A 19,253-nucleotide genomic window follows, 5' to 3' on the forward strand; every position below is an offset into this window, starting at 1 on the left:
CAGTCTTTTCCAATGAGTGACAGAATACATTTCCTTTAGCCTTTACTACAATTGCATAAAATACAATATTACAGACTTGATGTGTATTCACATTCAGCAGTAAGATCCTGTTACATGCAGTGGGATCAGTCATTTTCTATGTAGCCTGCAGCTACTAATGTATTCATGGAGACTGAGTGGTTTGCATCTTTTGGCAAATACAGAGCAGCTCACGCTTTGAAATGTGCACTGAAACACTGACATGTGGCGTAAGATGTGATGAACTCACATAACCTTGCAAAAAACTCACGATTCATGCGAGCCTTCTTCAGTTTACCCGCAGATAAGCCCTAGTGCTAACCCACCACCGCTTTGATGGTATGATTGATGCCATGCTGATTTATTATACAGGAAGTGGTGGTCGTCCCGTTCGTGTCGGCAACATTCCCTGGCTGTAGCTGTGGCTAAACCATCCAAGACACACATGCACATGTATGCCACTTCTAGTTAAGCAAGTAGGATAATACACACACTTTGAGATGACCAGAAGTGAATCCAATTACTTATCCGACAAAAAAAAAACTTGCAAAAAACAATCCTGAAAGTGATGCCTGTGCTCTGCAGACTCCTAAGGTGCATGTATTGGATTTAATTCTCTCATAGTGGCATGTTGTATCGTGCAACAGACTAATGCACCGAGGGCAGATTAGTGTTTGACCAAGCTCTGATACCTTTACATACAAAAACGAGAGATGGCACAACAATGCAGCTAGGGTAAAAAATGGCAAAGAGAGTGGCAAGTGTGAGATCGAAATGGAGATGTAATTGTAATTGGTACTGAACCTCCCAGCTGACACGAGCCTGTGATGTGGGGTAGCTGTGCCTAGAGAGAACATCATTGTGGCTTATTTTGAAGATATGGGCCTCGCAGAAACAAAAGGAGCCCTGTTAAATGCAAATTACCCCCTTAATTTCCTCGAAAGTCTACAGATCTATATGTGCGCTCGAGAGCATGCTCGGTGTGATAAATCCTGAGGGCATCGCAGTGAATGTGGTGAATTCTGGAGCTGGTGCATATTCATAATAAGAAAAAGAGAGGAAAGATGTTTTGTATGTGGATGTAGAAAGAGTCCAATAAGTATGACCTTTATCATTGCCTTTTACTCCACAGATCATTCCTTTAATTGACGAAGAGGCTTTTTATGTGACTGCTACACACTTCTGGCAAAAGTCTATCTTCATCTCACTGCAGTTAGCGTGTAATGCGCCTGCTTCAGCACTTGCCTTGCCACTACAAGATCATTAAACTGCCATGCCATTCATCATTTCTGATTCACTCCTTGGGTGGAGCAAAAAAAAAGAAAAAAAACGGTATGATACATACCAAAGTCTCCCCTCTCTGTGCTTAATACACACCCGTTTCAATGTCAAGCTCAGCTTAAAATGAGAGGGGAGATGAATGGGCCTGATGTAAATAAGAACCAAGTGTGGATATTTCTCCTTACCTTGTGCTCAGCCTGCCACGCTCAGACTAATGGGTTATCAATCTTATAGCAAATGACATAAAAATGCAGATTCACACCATTTGTGTGGTGTGCAGTGGCGGCGTTTGATATTAACGCATTAGCATGAGTCAGGGCTGAAAAAGGCCCATTTGGCCCACTGTTACACTTATATCAAGAGGAGAAGTAGATGTGGACTCTGTTATCTCGCCCTTTCCAGCTTCAATCTTCAAGCCCCATTTTCATTTTTTTCTTTCATTGCAATCATTGAACTGAAGCCTGTTTTTGCCACATTGCTGCTGTTTTAGGCATCAACATTAAGAGTTGATGCCTAATCCCTTCTGATTGGCAGTGCTTTCAGCCCTGCCAATCAGAAGAAATGTGAGGCAACAGTCACGCCTGTTGTCAGGACTCTTTAACAGAAGTAATATACAGTCCCGATTAAAAGTTTAAGACAACTTGAAAAATAGCAAAAAAAAATCATAGTTTCTTAACAAGTTTCCAAGTAAAGCTTCAACAAGAAGAAATGGGAGTCAGACAAAACATTTTTGAGCATGCAGTTTATTGAAAACAACACTTAAACTGAAACTTTTGATCGAGACTGTATTAACATCTAACTCAGTCTCAGCTCAGCTGGTTTCATTTTCTGGATATTTGCCAGAAAAATGATGGCAACAGCTTTTAATAGCAGCAAAAAGTACATCATATAGCAAGGACAAGTAGTTTACAAGTTTTAGGACACTAGAGCAGTGTTTCCCAACCACTGTGCCGCTGCTCAGGTGTGCCGTGAGAAATAATCAGGTGTGCCGTGGAAGATTATCAGGTTCCACCTGATTAGTATTCTAAGCGGTCGGCATGAGAAACGGGCAGAAAAATTACATTCTCTTCCACTTTTTCTGTATTCTTGTGTGTTCAACAGGAAAGTATTGATTGCTGCATCCAATCACACAGCACAAAAGTAGTGATACTTTTTATGTATATTACATATAAGTGATTGAACATGATCACTACCGCTCATCACGTCCAATATGGCGGAGAGCAACGAGCACATGACGTCACAAGCAAAACCTCTATAGTGGCAGTAGCTGACTCACAAAGGAGTGAGGTACACTAGTGTCGGCCTAAAGTCAAACAACATGTTTGTACTCAACTGCTCCATGTTGACAATGTGTAGCATTGTGAGAGACTCAAATGGAAACGCACACTGTGCTGACTTTCTCTGAACCTCCAAAAGTCAAAATAGAGACATACTGAATGAGTCAATAAAAGATCAATCAAGTGCCAACAAGGTACCTGTGTACTTGTACAAATGTGGGTTACTGGATCAGCTGTGAGACAGGTTGGTATTATCGAACAGACAGACTAGACACTCGACTAGAGGCTCTATCTATTAGGCAATCCATTCTTCAAAGTTTCTTACTGTGTGAATCCAAGGTCACTTCAGGGTAAATTCAGCCAATCCTGTCATTTTATCCATTATACTTTCATAATAGGACTGATGAAAAATTGGATTCTTGATCATTTTCATATAAGAACCATGTCTGCGCTCTACTTCACCTCAAGCATTCATATTACATGTTCTAACTGGCCAGAAGCTTTAAATTAGGAATCAGCTCCCCAAAAATTCCACTAGTTTTAATCCAGTTAGAAGGGCTGGCAGTGTCCTTTCTGTTTTTATCTGCCTGCTTTTAACATTCTTTCTTACAATGCCAATTGTAGGAGCATTTAAAGCTCTTCTTGATGCAAAAATGTTGCACAATATAATGTATGTTAAATAAGCTCCTATAAAACAGAACATTTTTTTCCAGCACCCACAAACATCACAGATTGAACCTTCAGGTGATGTCCCACACACACAGTTCTGCAGTTTCCCGTCTATTATAAGCTGAAATGTCTGCAAATTGCCCTTACTTCTACAATACTAACACCGTTCTGCACACAGATTAGTCCCCGCCCCTCCAATCTAAATTTCTAACCTGTGTTCTGACCACTGCACCAAATTATTACATATAAGTGATTGAACATGATCACTATCGCTTATCACGTCCACTATGGCGGAGAGCAACGAGCACATGACGTCACTTTTCAAAAATTTCGTCACACCAGATCTCCCATAAAATTAGCCAACGGGCTAAAGACAAACCATTGGATTCTAGATAAGGCCTTCGGTTCCTTTATTCCTTTATATATAAAAGTATAATATTGATGACCATTACTGTGGACATATACACACAACAACCTTCCAATCCTTCACTGGAGATTTTATCCACAGCTCATAGCTGCAGAGACACAAACCTACATCTCTCACGACAAGTTCATCCAGTATCCTCAGAGAGCAGCTCCACAGGCCGTCGGTGCCACGAGGCTCTCTGCCTTGAACAGTCAGTGGTGACCTACCTCTGCTTTTTGTCTCTTATTATTCCCTATTCCCCATGCCTTCCTCCTCTCTAGAAAACAGTAAAAGCAGCAGTTTGTTTTTTGCTCTTTCTCACCTCAGTGTTTTGATTACACGCCGCTTTAGTCTTTTCTCCTCTTTTCAACAGTCTTTAATTCTTGAGTCTTTGCTATTGTCAAATGTGCTTTGCGGTAGATTTACTTTGAGCATCCGCGAGTAGTTTCTACACAGAAAAGACTCACGAGTTAACCCAGATTCACTGTAACTCAGATAACAACTGCATGATCGGGAAGAAGGAAACTTGGAAACTGATTAGTCAGTTTTCAAGAAGAAAAAAAATCTCAATCCCAAAGTAAAATCTGATGACATACCTTCAGGTACTTCTTAAGGTCCAATTAATCACATGAGTCTCCATCCAAAAATGACAATGGAGCTAATCGATGCTGATGGGAGAGCATGTCCCTGCTCTCTATCAGGGGCCTTTAAACCCCCATCTGCCGCGGTTAGACCTAATTTAATCTGACACTTTAAATGAAATATCTTAAGCCGTCATTGATCTTGGTGAAACGCTACCCTCGTGCTCCCACACAGACACAACCCAAGGGCACAAAAAAGAAGTTGTAAAATGAAAGCTTTGACATGAAAGAGAAGGAAGAGATGAGGGAAGGGAAATAAGGAAAGATCGAAGGACACGGGAGAAGGGAAGGAAAGCTATTACTTCTATGCGGCAGGAAGCATACTTAGAGAAAGAAAGCTAAAAAAAGAGTGAAGAAGAAAAGATTAAAATATGATGAAAGTCGTGCAGGAAGCTGGAATTAGCTGATGATAAGAGTGACAGTCATAATGGAGAGCTGAACAGAAGGACCAACGCAGGAGACAGGGGTTGAGTCCCCAGGGTTCACCGCTAACACACAGCATCAATGAACCAAACCAGCCCGACATGTTCCTGTTCCACATGTCAGCACCTCAAACCACCCTGGTGCTCATCTCCTTCTCATTTTAAACATGCACTTAAAATGCAGACACAGATGTAAAATGCATGGCTTCATTCCACCAGAGAACATATAAAATTATTATTACTTTTTTTGTGGTCCCAGCACCATGTGAGCTTCAAACCTTTTTCTCTTTTAACTCGTTTTACAGAAACCATTTTTCCAAATATTAAAAGTTCTCTAAACAGGAATGATGTACACTAAATTTCCAGATTCTGAATCTGGCCAGATATCTAAACTTGGTTTTCAGTACTCCGACCAACTGGATGGAAACATTTCAGTCATCAAAAAATGGTCTTGAGGTTCAATATCCATCCTTATTACTTGGACAGAAACACCTGGAAGTGGTTTGGTTAGAGAGTGGATTCATTGCAACAGAAAGCAGAAAACTAACCAAAAATGTCAGAGACGAAAAGACAAAAGGCAGAGCGAGAGAGAAGACGATCTTAGGCAAACACCACTCGGTTCAACGAGCAGCTCCAGTGATGTTTATAGCCAAGACCACATCTAAATGGGGTTGAATCAAAGACAGAAACCAGAGCAAATAAAATCTGATACAAAACCAACAAAGCCACTAAAAAGAGTTTGTGTCTTTCCAAATGTAAAAACATGGTATTGCTGTGTTGTGTTATTGTGTTCCAACAAGGAGAAATTTACCAAACACGGTTAAATAATCAAATGGAGTCATGTTAGTTACTTGGATAAAAGTTTGGATCCAGCGTGAATGAATGGAGTAATGCCCATCAGCGGTTTTCAGAATCATTCAAAAGGAAATGATACCCCGTTTCTAGGTGTAAGCTTCCACTGCATGACAGCACACGACCGATAGCGATGAGTGCATAAACTGAGTTTCAGCAGTTATCTCATTACCTCATTAAACAAGCTGTGTTCCAGTTATTTATTTGCTGGTTTAAACTTCCTCCCTTCTCTTTTTTGCTGTTTTCAGCTGCTCCCTTATTCACAGAGATCACCACAGGAGGTGCATGTTTGATTTGGCAGATCTCTTACACCAGATGCCCTTCTTGATACAACCCCAAATGGATTGGTGGCTCCTCCTGGCATCAAACCAGAGATCTTTTACATGTCAGGCAAATGTGTAGACCACTAACTATATGCTGCTTTTCTTTCTCATACAAAGCAAAAAGGCTAAAAAAGAGTGGTACAGTGGTTAGTACTGCTGCCTCGCAGCAAGCAAGTGCCTGGGTTCAAATCCCCCATGTGAACAGTGTAGCGTTATGGTGTTGTGACTGTGAGGATTCTCTCTGGGTACTTCTTGACAGACTGGTGACCCGTCCAGGGTGTACCCTGCATCTTGCCCTATGGCATCTGGTATAGGGACCAGCCCCCATCCTGTATTATAGGGGAGTGGTGCTGTCCATTGTCTAAATGGATAACAATGCTTGTAGTGACCATTCCAAATAACCAAAAGGACAGATATTCCCAAACACCACTGGCCTTTGGCAACCAGAGTCTGTGGGCTCTTCTTTAAAGCAGGATTCACCAGAGTTAAGGATTTCTCTTGGGCTAATAAAAACGCTTACTTATGCAGCCCCATTCACCCTACCAGACTCTATCTAGCCCCAACATGACTGCAGCGTCCTGACACGACCTCACACCTACTGAGTTGATAGTGAACAAGATGCAGACAAATCAGTCTGCTAAGGTTATTAGTATTCCCAAGGGAAGAAATCCTTACCCCTCTCAATTCTGCAGCTTCTGGTTGAACGAGGGGGGCGGTTAAGGCCATCAGCGGGCTCACAGCCAGTTCAGGCCTCACACCGCTCCTGTGGGATGGGGATACCAGATGCCGCAGCATCTCACTTGTTACACAATCAAGGAAATAATTGGTGCGTCTGACTTGGGTGTGTAATTCAATTAGGGCAATAAAGAAGCTGTTATTATTCGCTGGAACAAACACAGAGTCTCGTATGGCAAGAGGTGCGGTTTATGGTAACACATGAAATGTAGATGATTAGGGAGTTCATCCATGGACAGCTTTTAGGAAAAACTGGACTTAACAAAGATTAAACAATGATAATAAATCAGTTTTAGTTTACTGTCACTTTGTGAACACTTTAGTGTCTGTGTCATTGTCTTTGTCTGTGTCGTCACTCTGCTGCTATACAAGTATCTTGGAATTTTCAATATTTATATACTATCCACTTTAGGATTTACTATGATTACTATAGATTTTCTTCATAAGAGAAAAAAAATGCCCCAATTGGTTCTTATCAGGCGACTCTTTACAGCCGTGCACAGACAAAAATCAATGCTGCAACCTAGTGAATCTGTTCAGCCATCTATTATTAAAAATGTTCCAGGAATTCATGAGTCCAGGCTGTGAGGGATACTAAACAGATTAGGATGAGTCCAAATTCCCGTCTCATGAAAGCAAACATCATATGATGGTTCCTCCTAAAGTGAGGTTTCCATAACGTGAACGACAAAACCTAGAGCATCTTGAGCTGACAGACATCTTGCAGACATCATAAAAGGAAAAGGACAAAAGTCCAAGAGTGCATGTCTGCAGCTGCTTCACATAAAGTTTGTCACTGCCCCCCCACCCCCGCGAAAAAAAAACCCCTGAATGATTCCTTGTGGAAGATAAAGATCCCGTGGCTCAGCTGGCACCAGCTCTTCAGCAGCTCTTTGATGGTGATGAAATTGATTTGAATGCCAGCGGATGACATGAATCCGAGGAATACTGTTCAAATCGAAAGTTATATTAAGCTAACCAAAGGAAAATAGGCTCTCCATGCTTGCCTCGTGATCATCGCCAACTGCAGGCAGTTTGAGTAACATCTGCTCCGTCTGTCATGATGCTTTCAACCATCGCTGCTTGATCATTACTCCCCGAACTGCTACATCAACCTCGCCTTGTTGATCTTACAGCACCTTGCAAAAGTGTTTCATGCATTTACACCCATGGCAGACACACTCATTTAGAAGCAGGTGCAGTCAGGAACGATCCACACTGAGCATCATCTTTTGTTCATTCCCACAAGCCACACATTCCCACGCCCAACAACCCAGCAACACATCACCAAGTCGTAAAATGAGGCGTTTCTCTTTCAAACTGATTGCAAATTGTCTTACCTGATGCAGCTACTAAAGAACGGAGGTTTCCTTCTTTTTTTTTTAAATCGCAGCTCTTCAATCACACGAGAAAACCAAGATGGCTTTTAAGAAGAGGAAACTGCTGATTTGGATCTCCTAGAGGATGTTTCTGGAGAGGACAGATCGGTTCCCAGCTCGGGTGTCTGCGGGAGAAAAAAATGCTCTGTTCAGACTGAGAGAAGGCAGCAGGCTGCACACCTCTGAGCGCCAAGCCCGTTTAAGCGCTCAATGGGTGGGTGTAGCTGCTAAGAGGGACACGAGGTGGCGGTGTTGCACCCCAAATGGCAGACTGTAATCGCCTGTGGAGGTGACTCTTTCTGCAACCTACTGTGGCATCTGTGAACCAGCAACAAGGGCTATGAAATGTAGTCTGCCATGCAAAAAGGACTTTTATTGCAGAATCCACAGGTTGCATGTTGCTTATATGAAGTGATGCAAATCTCATGCACAACTAACCTTATTAAATTTGTGTTTTACTTTCTATTTTGATCACTAAAGACCTAAGGAGGGAGATGCTTGTGTTACAAATGTCTCTCAGAGTCTCTCAGTATTTTATTTTACCCTCATTATTTCTTAAACCTTCATTTTCTTCAGTTTGAGAGAAGGCGTTAACTAAAATTCCATTTTTAGAGAGAGTCGTGTGTGAGTTGTAGGTAAGGTTCAAATGTTGATACAGGTAACCATGGCTATAATCACAGCCACACAAAAGGTATTTGTGGTGATATTCTTGTCAACAAATCATTGAGTTGATAGCTCACTGTCACTGTTATTATTTCTCCTTAGAGCCTTCCCTACCTTACTTTCCTTCCTCAGTGAAATTGTTGTTGCTTTTTACACCAGCACATATATTTATCATTAATAATGCATTTTCCTTGTTAGTCAGCCACTTATCCAGACTACTGGAAACATTTGGTCTTGTCCATTCCCCCAGTCTGTCCCACAGAACTCTCTCCAGTATGACCATCCTAACCACTGTCTATGGTTTAGGATTTCTTGTACTGCTGTACCTGCTGTAAATGAAGGCTTCCTTTAACTCATTTAAAACATTTATCTCTACTTTCTAACTGCTTGTTTGCAGCTTTCATTACTCAGAACTGGATATGGTCACTTCCTTTCTGATGTGTCCACAGCACACAGAGCCTCCTTCATTCATACCCTCTAATTCTTGATCGCCACTCATCACACATTCACATTGTGAAAGATTTCATACAGTGGCATTGGCAGTTTACATTGTAAGCCACAGACAAATATTTAAATAAATGAATAAATATTTGTTTCTATCTTGTAATACACACTCAAAACACTGCTTTGCTGCAGCAGACCTTTCTGTGTTTATGATTCCTCTTGGTGCTAATTATCTCTCCCTTGTACGTGAACTTGGTCATGGTTTGACTGGGAAACACTGGGTTGGCTAATGGAGCCGATAACCAGCGTCATGTGGTTAAGATTAGGGGAGAGATAAGATGAATGAATCCAGGTATTGTAAAGATAACCTGGATTTGCTGAACTTGGTTCATTGTACAAGTGTCCCAGGTGTTCCTCAGGAACAGGAGGGTGATGAGACAACTGAAAAACAAGGGAAAAAGACACGTTACACACCCTGGGGGGAGAGATACTAAAACATAGCAGCAGAACGCATACTGCAACACAAAATGCTATTGTGTGTGCTGACTTGAATTCCCAGATTACTCTTAGAGGAGGGAACTGCTGAACAGTGGCAGATTTGTAGATTAGAGAGCATCGAGGGAGGGAAGCAGAAAGACTTGGGCGAGTAATATTTGCAGGTATATGTTTACAGGAGGTTATGAATTATGCAATGATTAAAGTTACAGCAGTAGAAGCAGAGTGGAGGCTTTTAAGGAATTATTAACTTGTAATTTATAGTCTCCCATAGAAGCTAAAAATAAGCAAACCGTGGTTTGAAAGACTATTTAAGAAGTTCTTCATTTTTAAACATTTATGATTTCTGTAACAATGTTGGTGTCACGGTCCAGGACTGGTCAGGCTTTTTCTCTCCTATCTCCTCTGCTCTCAAGTGGAGTTGGGCAGTTCCTACCTTTGACTCCGTCCACTGACAGGTTCCCGCTCCACAACACGCCTCTTCATCACCAGTTCATTGCCCTCCTGTATGCAAGCACCAGCTCGAGCTCTCACTCATTGTAATGCATGTGTTATTGAGGCTCTCTGATGCCTATTGATAACCCCAGTCAAAGCTCTCAGCTCTCTCTCAGCTTCTCAGCAACTCTCCAACTGAGCTCACAACCAAACCCGAGCTGATCTGTTCCCATGGAAAGCAGAATTGTGTTTTCACTTATCTAAAATTCACCTGCCTTTCATACGTCTTGGGAAAACTCTTGCCTGTCACCCACTGCCCCATGAAATCTGGTACAGAAAGAAACTCAAGTAGGAATCAGAGTTAAGATCATAACACACATTTCTTCACTGCAACAATGACGTCCACCAAAATGTGCTTCTCCTCTTTGGCAGAAGACGATTCCTGCTCAGTGAGCTGATTCTTCCCACTGCAGATACATCTTCATTAACCCGTTTTTCTACACAATAAACCTTTAAGGGAGTGCAGGCTGTGTTCTCGACCCTCCTTTAGAGTCCACTAAAAGACTGACCTTCATTTATTATGGTAAATTGATAATGACATACTGCTTATGAGCAGCATACAGTGACTTTTTTTACATTCAAAGATTTTAAAAAGAGTGGATACGTTAAAAAAAAATTCCAAATGCCTTGTTTTCAGTTTAGAGGAAGGGTAGGTTTATTGCTAAGAACAATATTGGGATAATTAACTGCCAAATTTTGAGTCACTTAGTAATGGATTTAGTGAATAAGTATTTTCAGTTTCAGAGGCTTAGCAAACTGTATTAACAAGGGATTCCATATTCATTATTACAGAGAGAAAAACAAAATCATTCTTATCGTCCTTGGTGACAGAGGAGAAAAAACAAGTTCCCTTTTAACAGAAACCTCCAGCAGTACCAGGCTCAGCGACGGAAGGCATCTGCTGTGACTAGTTAAGGGAAAGTAAAGAGAGAAAGGACTGTCAGAATATAAAGTAATATCTTATTTAGTAAAGACTCTGATGTATGTCTGTGAAGGTTCTCAGTCATCCAGGTCACTGTAGTCAAAGGAGCTTGCAAAGAAAAGTGTCTGGACTTCTTTAAGTTGCTTGAAGACGTTTCACCTCTCATCCGAGAAGCTTCTTCAGTTCTAAGGTCAAATGGTGGAGAGTCCCAGATATAAACCTAGTGGGAGTTTCCCCCCACAGAGGGACAAAAGGACCCCCTGATGATCCTCTAATCGCCTGAGCCAAGGTGTGAAACTGGGTGTGGGTCACAATGAGCCAGAGTTTCAGGTGAGCTCATTGTGAAACCTGGCCCCACCTTATCATGTGATTTCCTGAGGTCAGATGGCCCAGGATGTGAGTGGGTGTTAAGGCGTCTGGGGAGGGAACTCAAAACTGGATTATAGATGGCAGACAGTTGGTGTCGTAAACCACCGCCTCTGTTCAAAGATGGTCGCTCACAGTGGACATAGATGCTTCTTTCACTCCTCTTTCAAACCATCTGTCCTCTCTGTCCAAAATGTGAACATTGGCATCCTCGAAAGAGTGACCTGTGACCTTTAGATGCAGATGGACTGCTGAGTCTTGTCCTGTGGAGGTGGCTCTTCTATGTTGTGCCATCCGCTTGTGAAGTGGGTGTTTGGTCTCTCCAATGTAGAGGTCTGGGCATTCCTCACTGCACTGTACGGCATACACCACAAGCTCTTTGCAAGCTCCTTTGACTCTGACGTATGAACATTTTGGCAGAACTGCTTTTCATTTTTGGGCACAAACTTTCCAAAAAGTCTCGGCATTTCTTCTGGAGAGAAAACACTTGCATTTAAGTTTTGATGAGATCAAACCTGACCTGGCTTCTAGCTAAAAACATTTCCATTGATCATATCAATGGAAATGTTTTTTGAGCTGGATTAAGGTGCACATGTGCTTACACAAATACAAAATACATTACTAAAGTAAGATATTTTCTATCATTTGAATTTCTGATTTGATGTAATCTACTATCCAACCCTGTGAATAACTCCAATTCCATATTTGAAACAATTATGCCATTGCTATTGATTGAATAAATATTTTACCAGTGATTTCTGGTTTTCCCCAAAGAAACAGAGAGAGACCCATGTAGACTCACAGAACAGCTTTGTTTGTGATTTCAATTTACCATCCACAATCCCAATTTGATAAGACGTTCGTCTGTTGATAGCGTCAATAGTTGGCTTTGTTTGTCTTTTGTCATTTTCATGCTTTTACTGCAAAAAATAGATTATTTTTTAGGATTTTATTATATGTCTTTAGCTTTACTTCCTGTCACTAACACAATCAGTTATGCCTGCTTGATCTGTTTCCTTCAAAAGAGGGGAAATATCCCAGAGAAGCGAATGAACAAAGGAGCAAAGGAGCAAACAGCTAAATTTATATAACAATGGAAGTCAAAAGTAGGTGGCCATGGTGGGTAGGGCTTTGATAGTGGCACAGACAGTGGAGGCAGGCAGCAGTTTTCCACTCCAGTGGCAGTGGCAGCCTACAGAAGCTGGGCGACATCAGCAGAAAAAGAAGACTAGTCAGTTGGCTCTATGGCACCACCTGTTGTCATCTTCTCTCTGCTCTGATTCCCAAATGTGGTCAAACATTAATATATAGTTTTTTATACACAAGTACTTGGACAAACAAAGGTTTCTGGGGCAATGTGCTCATTTAAAGGCACATAGGGCTAAGGGCTCAGTTCATTCTGGTAAAAAAACCAAAACAACTTTGATTCAAAACCAAAGCTTTTGTCTAATGATATTGGTCTGTTGAAGGCTCACACAAAAAATGCTTCCCAGTTAAGAACTCAGTTGCACAGACCTAGAGACCAGTTGGCCTGGCAACCCATTGTTTCCATGGAAGATGCTGTCTTCTTGCCAAGTCATCCATGCACCGGTGGTGGAGCCTTGCTGCGGCAATACTGGACACCGGCCGTTAAGAATCCTTGTTTATAGAGCAACAAAGTCCACATTTTAGGAGGTGAGAGCAGAAGGGGGTGGCAGAGCAGGGCAGCCACTAACCAGAAGGTTGGTGGTTTCGATCCTAGGCTCCTTCAGTCTGCATGCCAAATATCCTTGGGCAAGATACTAACCCCATGTTGCTCTCCGATGCATCCATTGGAGTGTGAATGTTAGAAAGAGCACTTAAGCTTGGGTGAATGAATTAGTTGTATAAAGCACTTTGAGTGCTCAGACAGAGAAGAAAAGTGCTATATAAGAACCAGTCCATTTACCAGAAGTATTAGAGAACTTCATACATTTTTAGAGAGACTGCTGCGTTTTTTTAACTTTCAGTTTTACCCTCTGTTAAAAGGTGTTTTGTAAAATCTGCAAACTGACAAGAACTGTTTGCGTGAACTGAGCAAGACCATCTTCCATGTATCAAAGAGGCATGCCACACATCTATTCACCACTGTATGTGGAGAAATCTCCAAAAGCCTACCCATTTCTCACTACTCCTTTAACATTTTTATTTACACGTTCTCTCACCAACATAGCTGCTTGCTGTGTTTCTGATGAAGGAGTGTCTTAATCATTCCTGAATCATTTACAAGAATGTCGCAATTAATCTACTGTAAAAGTCAGTGATGTGTTGAAGACTTGATTTTCTCTGCTGGCAAAATATGTAGCAGAAAAAAAACATTATGGGAAATAAATGGTTGCCCCAGTGTTAAACCCACATAAAACATTTCTGATTTTGAGCACTGAAAAATCAAAGGACGGGGTGATCTGTAAATGTAAATCTATATACAAATGAAGACACCACTTCATTAGAGGCTACGTTCACAAATATTAAGTCTTCGATGACTCATTGGATTTGAGACATCAGTCTGAGGGTCATTGTATGCTACCATTGTATATAGTGTATTATCTTACTTTTTTTCATTGATTGTACTTATTTGTATTTTTGTATTTCCTTCTGATATCTGTACCTGAGCTGAGGTGATGCAAAAATTTCCCCGTTGTGGGATCAATAAAGTCTTAGGATCTTAGTGATGAATTTCAACCTCTTAAGCCCCAACGCCCCCTGATACGGGGGCAAAAGGCAGGAGATCAGTTAGGCTTGGGGCTTAAGAGGTTAAAGATGGATTTATGCTGACACACACAGAAACTATCAAATATTTATAATGCAGTGACCTCTAGCTATGACCGTACAATGACTGTAGCATATGTTTAAATGTTCCATATATTCCTCAAGACGGTCAAACAAATCTTGATAAAACGTATAAATATTGCCTGGGTGCCGACATCTATAAAATTCCCCAGTTGTATATATTTGTGCACTTGACAGTTTGAACACTTGAGAAGTTAAGACTCATGTTTTATGTTTAGTATTCAGTTTGAGGGGGGTTTCAGTTGAACGACCCTTTTTCAGATGAATGATAAAATCACACAAAATATGATTTTTTTTTTTTTTTTTTTTAACAGTTGTTAACTTAAAATTGCACCAAATAGTATAACCCCAAAGCAAACCTTTCGGTATGCCAACAATTCTTCAGCTATTTTCAGCGCAGGGTCGAATGATGATGAGCTACAATAAAATGCATCATGGCATCATACACTACATTTTCATCAATGACATTTTTCATAAAGCAAGCCTACAAAAGATGTGTTTTGATTTATTCTCATTTATTTGTTAATAATCTGACTGAAAACTTGATTTTGATGTTACTAACCAATCGGTAAATTGTCATGTTTTCTGCCAGATAGTGGTGCTTTTAATTATTAAATTTACATACAATCGTTGCTGTTGCTAATGTGACTGATAATTTGCTTTATATTGAGCTCTGGAACTTTCTTTGTCTCTTTTAAGCCGATCTAGAGACTGACTTTTATACATATTTATATCCCAGGCTCATATAAACAACAGCATCCAACCCAGCCCAAGCTCTCTAAGAAGACAAGGAAAAACCCTCTAAAGAGAGAAGAAACCTCGGGAAAGGCAATTCTAAGAGAGATCCCCTCTCCACAGACGGCTGGGTATAGAGGGGGATTGTGTCTAATATTTAGATAAAGGTCAGATGGAGGTCTCAGACTGCTTGCTGCTGGATTGGAAAAGAAAACACCAAAAAAGAGCCACGTGACAGCAACCGCAACATTGCTACTAAATTTGAAAAGTGACTTTTGTGTTGGAGCTTTTGCTCCGTAACCCTTTTTGATTCATGGGGCGTAGAAATCATTTGAGCCACATGTGATTCCAAAGATCCTCCAGGGTGAAGCAGTCCTTATAGTGCTTCCTCAGACACCCCGTCAAAAAATCCCTGCATTCTTTACAGAAATGAAATACTCTTGTTAAAGTTATCCACAAAGTTATTTCACGTTTCTCATATCAACAGCCCTTTTGGCAGAAATCTTACTGTTTGAAATGTCAGCTAAAATTGGCGGGTTTTGGTTGATGATCTTGTAGTCGCAGTCAAATGGTAAATTGTTGTGTAACAGCTGGTACATCACAACACCCAGCTGCCAGGCTGTAGTATATTCTGCAGAGCAGAAGCCATACATGAACCACTCTGGACTACTGTAGTTCCTGGTTCCTAAAACACAAAGATAAGAAGAATTAATGGGGAGGGAACATGATGTAGAGACAGTTTATGACAGCACAACGCTGTGGCTGAAAACATACCTGCTTTCCTCCTGAACCTTTGTCCCAGAGTAAACGTGACTCCACAGCCAAAATCGATGTATCGCACTCGGGGTTCCTCGGAAGATGTTTCAATTAGAATGTTGTGTGGTTTAATATCTCGGTGGAAAACACCCTTGTAATCCATCGTAATGGCTGCGTCAACTAATTGTTTCATTATGACCTAAAAGAAAGGAAGCCATATTTGGAGCACAGGACATTCTCTATGAAAAACTGCTGTAAGCTCCAAATGCTCGTCACTTACCTTAACATGTGTCTCTGACAGAGGTTTATCTGTAGTTTCGAGGTATTTGTTTAAGTCCATGCAATTTTCTGGTTTCTCAAAAACCATAATAAGCTCATCTTCCAGATCAAACCAGTCAAGTAGAAGTGGGGTTATACTGCTTTCCCTATCATGTGGTCCAGCCCCAACTTGTATCAGTAGCGCCACCTCCAGGGGAACATCAGTACTTTCCCCGTTCCAATCCTTCAGAAGGAAAGTTACTTCAGGTCAATATTCAGACTTTCAACAAAAGTAGCTATCAGCGTACAGACAGTTTTGAAATAGTCACAAAATGACCTGATTTTTAAAAAGCATTCTTTCCACTGAAATATGTCAGTTTAAACCATAGGTGTCAAACTCTGGCCCGCGGGCCAAATTTGGCCCGCAGCCTAATTACATTTGGCCCGCGAAGCCATACCAAATTACTATTAGAGCTGGCCTACTGGTATTATACAGCTAATATATATATATATATTGTTTAGTATTAAGTTTTGCTTGTTCCATATTCAGTTTTTCAGCAAAACTTGTTTGAGTCCATAAGAAAAGATTCATTCTTATATCTGGAGGAATAAATATATTTCAATAAATATTAACATTAGCCCGCGACTTTGTTCCAGTTTTGAATTTTGGCCCACTGTGTATTTGAGTTTGACACCCCTGGTTTAAACAATAAGGTGACCCACTGCTCATAGAATTCGACCGTATTTCCTGACGATTTCACACACAACTGTGAGACCAGTCTGGTTCATGCACGGAGGAAATGCGTGCCTTATGCTTGATGCCTGAGAAGGCCTGAAATAATATAAATACCTGCTGGAATAAGAAAAGACGCTTACCATTGTTGTGCGCACAACTCTGCGCTGGTGAACATGTTTGATTGCCACCTGCATTAAAGACATTTTCTGGGTTAGAGAAGTACAAACAGGAATAAACAGAAGATCTGTGAGATGCACGTGTAAGAAGCCATACTGGAAAACCATCTTTTATGCGTATTCCAGAAAACACGGTGGCAAAGCCTCCTTGACCCAGCACCTCCAGCTGTTGATATTTTTCCAGGAAGTCTTCTGCAGACACACAGGAAAAACATACAGGTTATGACTTGTTACACAGAAACCAGCTGGCACAGTCCTATAGAGCTTTCTTATAACGTTTCTATTAATTGGTAAATAGCAGCTACATTTTAGGAGATTAGTAGGTAGGTAACGTCATTACTGCCCAGAGTGTCTCTTATTGTCGATTGGTTCCACAGGAATCAAACCCGATCTCAAACCCCAGGTCAAGTTCTAAAGGATCTTGTGATCCAGCTCAGAAATATTGCCATTATCTTACCTTTTCTGTCAGCGCCGGATATCCTCGGTGAGTCACATGTTTCAGAGGGTTCCTGGGTGGGACTCTCCTCTGGGCTCGTTGTCCGCCTTTTTTTGCTGGATGGTCCCTCAGACTCGTCACTAGTGCTCTTCCGTTTGTTGCTCATCTTAAATATACTAGAGTCGCTTGAAGGGACTATGAGAAGGCCAACTAAAATGGAAAAAGTAGTTTGACTTTAAGCATTTTCAGTCCAACTCTGTGTGTCAACTGCTTTCTACTGACTTTCTAAGGTCTGGCAATCGTGCCTTAAAGCAATAACTGCACACTGAAAATCAACACAAAGAAGGCTAAATGAACCAACTACAAAGTTAAAGACCGTTAAGTACACAGTTAAAGTCACAAAATAAACTACATAGCCAAGATAATGTCACAGCTAAAACAGGTCTTATCACTAACATTTCCAACTGGATTCCCCAGAAACAATGTGGCTGGGACCCGGTTTTGGACCTCCACCGCTTTTGCTTTTTTTGGGGGATTTGTCCAGTCTTTCAGTTAAGTCCCTTCTCTTTCTTCCCTCTATTCTTCCATCTGGAGTCATCTTCACCAGTGTGGAGATGCAAGGCTCTGTTTGGTGTCCTGAAATCAACAAAAGATGATTTCGTTTAAGTCAAATTCAGTTGCCTCAAATAAAAACCCAGAAACATGGATAATTACCATATGAATCCCATTTGACTTACCTAGAGGGTTATTCAGATCCACAGGACGTGGTGCAGTATAAGTGGGCCAAGACTTTGACATTGTGTGATTCATTTAGGTTAATTTAGTTTCAGGATTTCACTATTCAAAGATGCAATGAGCTGTGTGTTATAACTATGATCTTTAGATTTCTTATAACAATGAGGTGATGACGTCACAAGATTTTTGGATTTCTTGGTTTCCATGGCTACAGAACATCAGCCTGGGCTAGGCAGTAGTTTCTGGTGAAGGCAAAGATTTATTTAGGGGTACAATGTTGCAAAAATTGTAGCGCAGCTGCATAAATGCATGTTTATAGAGGGCTGCTTCAAGGTGGGAACTGTGCTTCTAAAACATAAAACTAGTTAGGAACAAGCAATGGATATTATAGATAATATTGTAGCTATTATACCAACAAGGCGGACTCTTTGGGCAGCATTTACTTGTAAGGCAGTAGTGAAGGCTAATGGATAGCTTTGCAGGCTAAAAGCTAACAGCACAGGTTGAGTCAAAATTGATTTCAGTTTTATTTACAGCACCAAATCACAAAAACAGTTGCCTAAAGGTGCTGAAATGTGTTGACTGATCTATAAATCGTATCTCTGAGCATTATTGTGACTAGCTACTCACTAAATGTATGAGCAGTATTGGGTGTAATGCATAATAAAATTATGCGTTACTGTGATGAGGTTATATGTTTCAAGGGTCAAAAGCTATAGAAAGATATATATATATATATGTATATATATTGGTGCGTGGGTGTCGGGCAGGCACCAATGATGTTTTTAAAACAGCATTTTTTAGTATTCAGTTGTTCTTATTAATATTGTTTGTTTTATGTTCAAGTTAACCATGTGATAGACCTGCTTCGGCCAATGCTCTTTATTCGACTTTTATTTGTCTTTATGCACCTGCGAAGGTTACTGCTGCAGCAGCAGTGTAATATGTGATTAGAGTCCAGTAGCTGAATAAAGAGTGTTATCCAAATTGTTACCATTGTTTCAGAGGTTGACTAAAAGAGATAAAAAATATAGTTTTATATATGAAAAACATTATTCTAATGTCGCAGGGCCTGTGTGTTGGCCCTGCGACAGACTGGCGACCTGTCCAGGGTGTACCTCGCCTCTCGCCCTATGACAGCTGGGATAGGCTCCAGCGCCCCCGCGACCCTGAAAAGGATAAGCGGAAGCGAATGGATGGATTATTCTAATGATAATTGCTGATT

At 40.9% G+C, this 19,253-nt stretch overlaps 1 protein-coding gene and 1 long non-coding RNA gene across 2 annotated transcripts in view; both read right to left on the bottom strand.

The window, feature by feature from the left end:
- The window catches only part of LOC146498675 (uncharacterized), a 245,408-nt gene that overhangs the window by 174,535 nt on the left and 51,620 nt on the right, over positions 1–19,253 (bottom strand). The gene's annotated exons all lie outside the window — the stretch shown is intronic.
- Positions 14,525–18,578, bottom strand: LOC146498678 (serine/threonine-protein kinase pim-2-like). The gene is made up of 9 exons (XM_085136944.1): positions 18,031–18,578; positions 17,750–17,929; positions 17,315–17,503; positions 16,955–17,049; positions 16,822–16,869; positions 15,968–16,189; positions 15,706–15,886; positions 15,440–15,616; positions 14,525–15,350 (listed from the first exon to the last, which is right to left on the bottom strand). The coding sequence occupies exons 1-9, from the start codon at positions 18,101–18,103 to the stop codon at positions 15,259–15,261; spliced, it is 1,257 nt and encodes a 418-aa protein (XP_084993070.1). The 5' UTR covers positions 18,104–18,578; the 3' UTR covers positions 14,525–15,258.

This window comes from Neolamprologus multifasciatus, chromosome 17 (assembly GCF_963576455.1).
Source record: "Neolamprologus multifasciatus chromosome 17, fNeoMul1.2, whole genome shotgun sequence".
NCBI classification, from domain to species: Eukaryota; Metazoa; Chordata; class Actinopteri; order Cichliformes; family Cichlidae; genus Neolamprologus; species Neolamprologus multifasciatus.

Bases quoted from the DNA above. Each gene is read 5' to 3' on its own strand.
- LOC146498678 (XM_085136944.1), bottom strand. From the start codon at position 18,103: ATGAATCACACAATGTCAAAGTCTTGGCCCACTTATACTGCACCACGT. The intron at 17,050-17,314 runs GTAAGATAATGG...GTGTGTCTGCAG, and splicing joins ATCCGGCGCTGACAGAAAAG to AAGACTTCCTGGAAAAATAT. The intron at 15,887-15,967 runs GTAAGTGACGAG...CCTTTCTTTTAG, and splicing joins TGTCAGAGACACATGTTAAG to GTCATAATGAAACAATTAGT.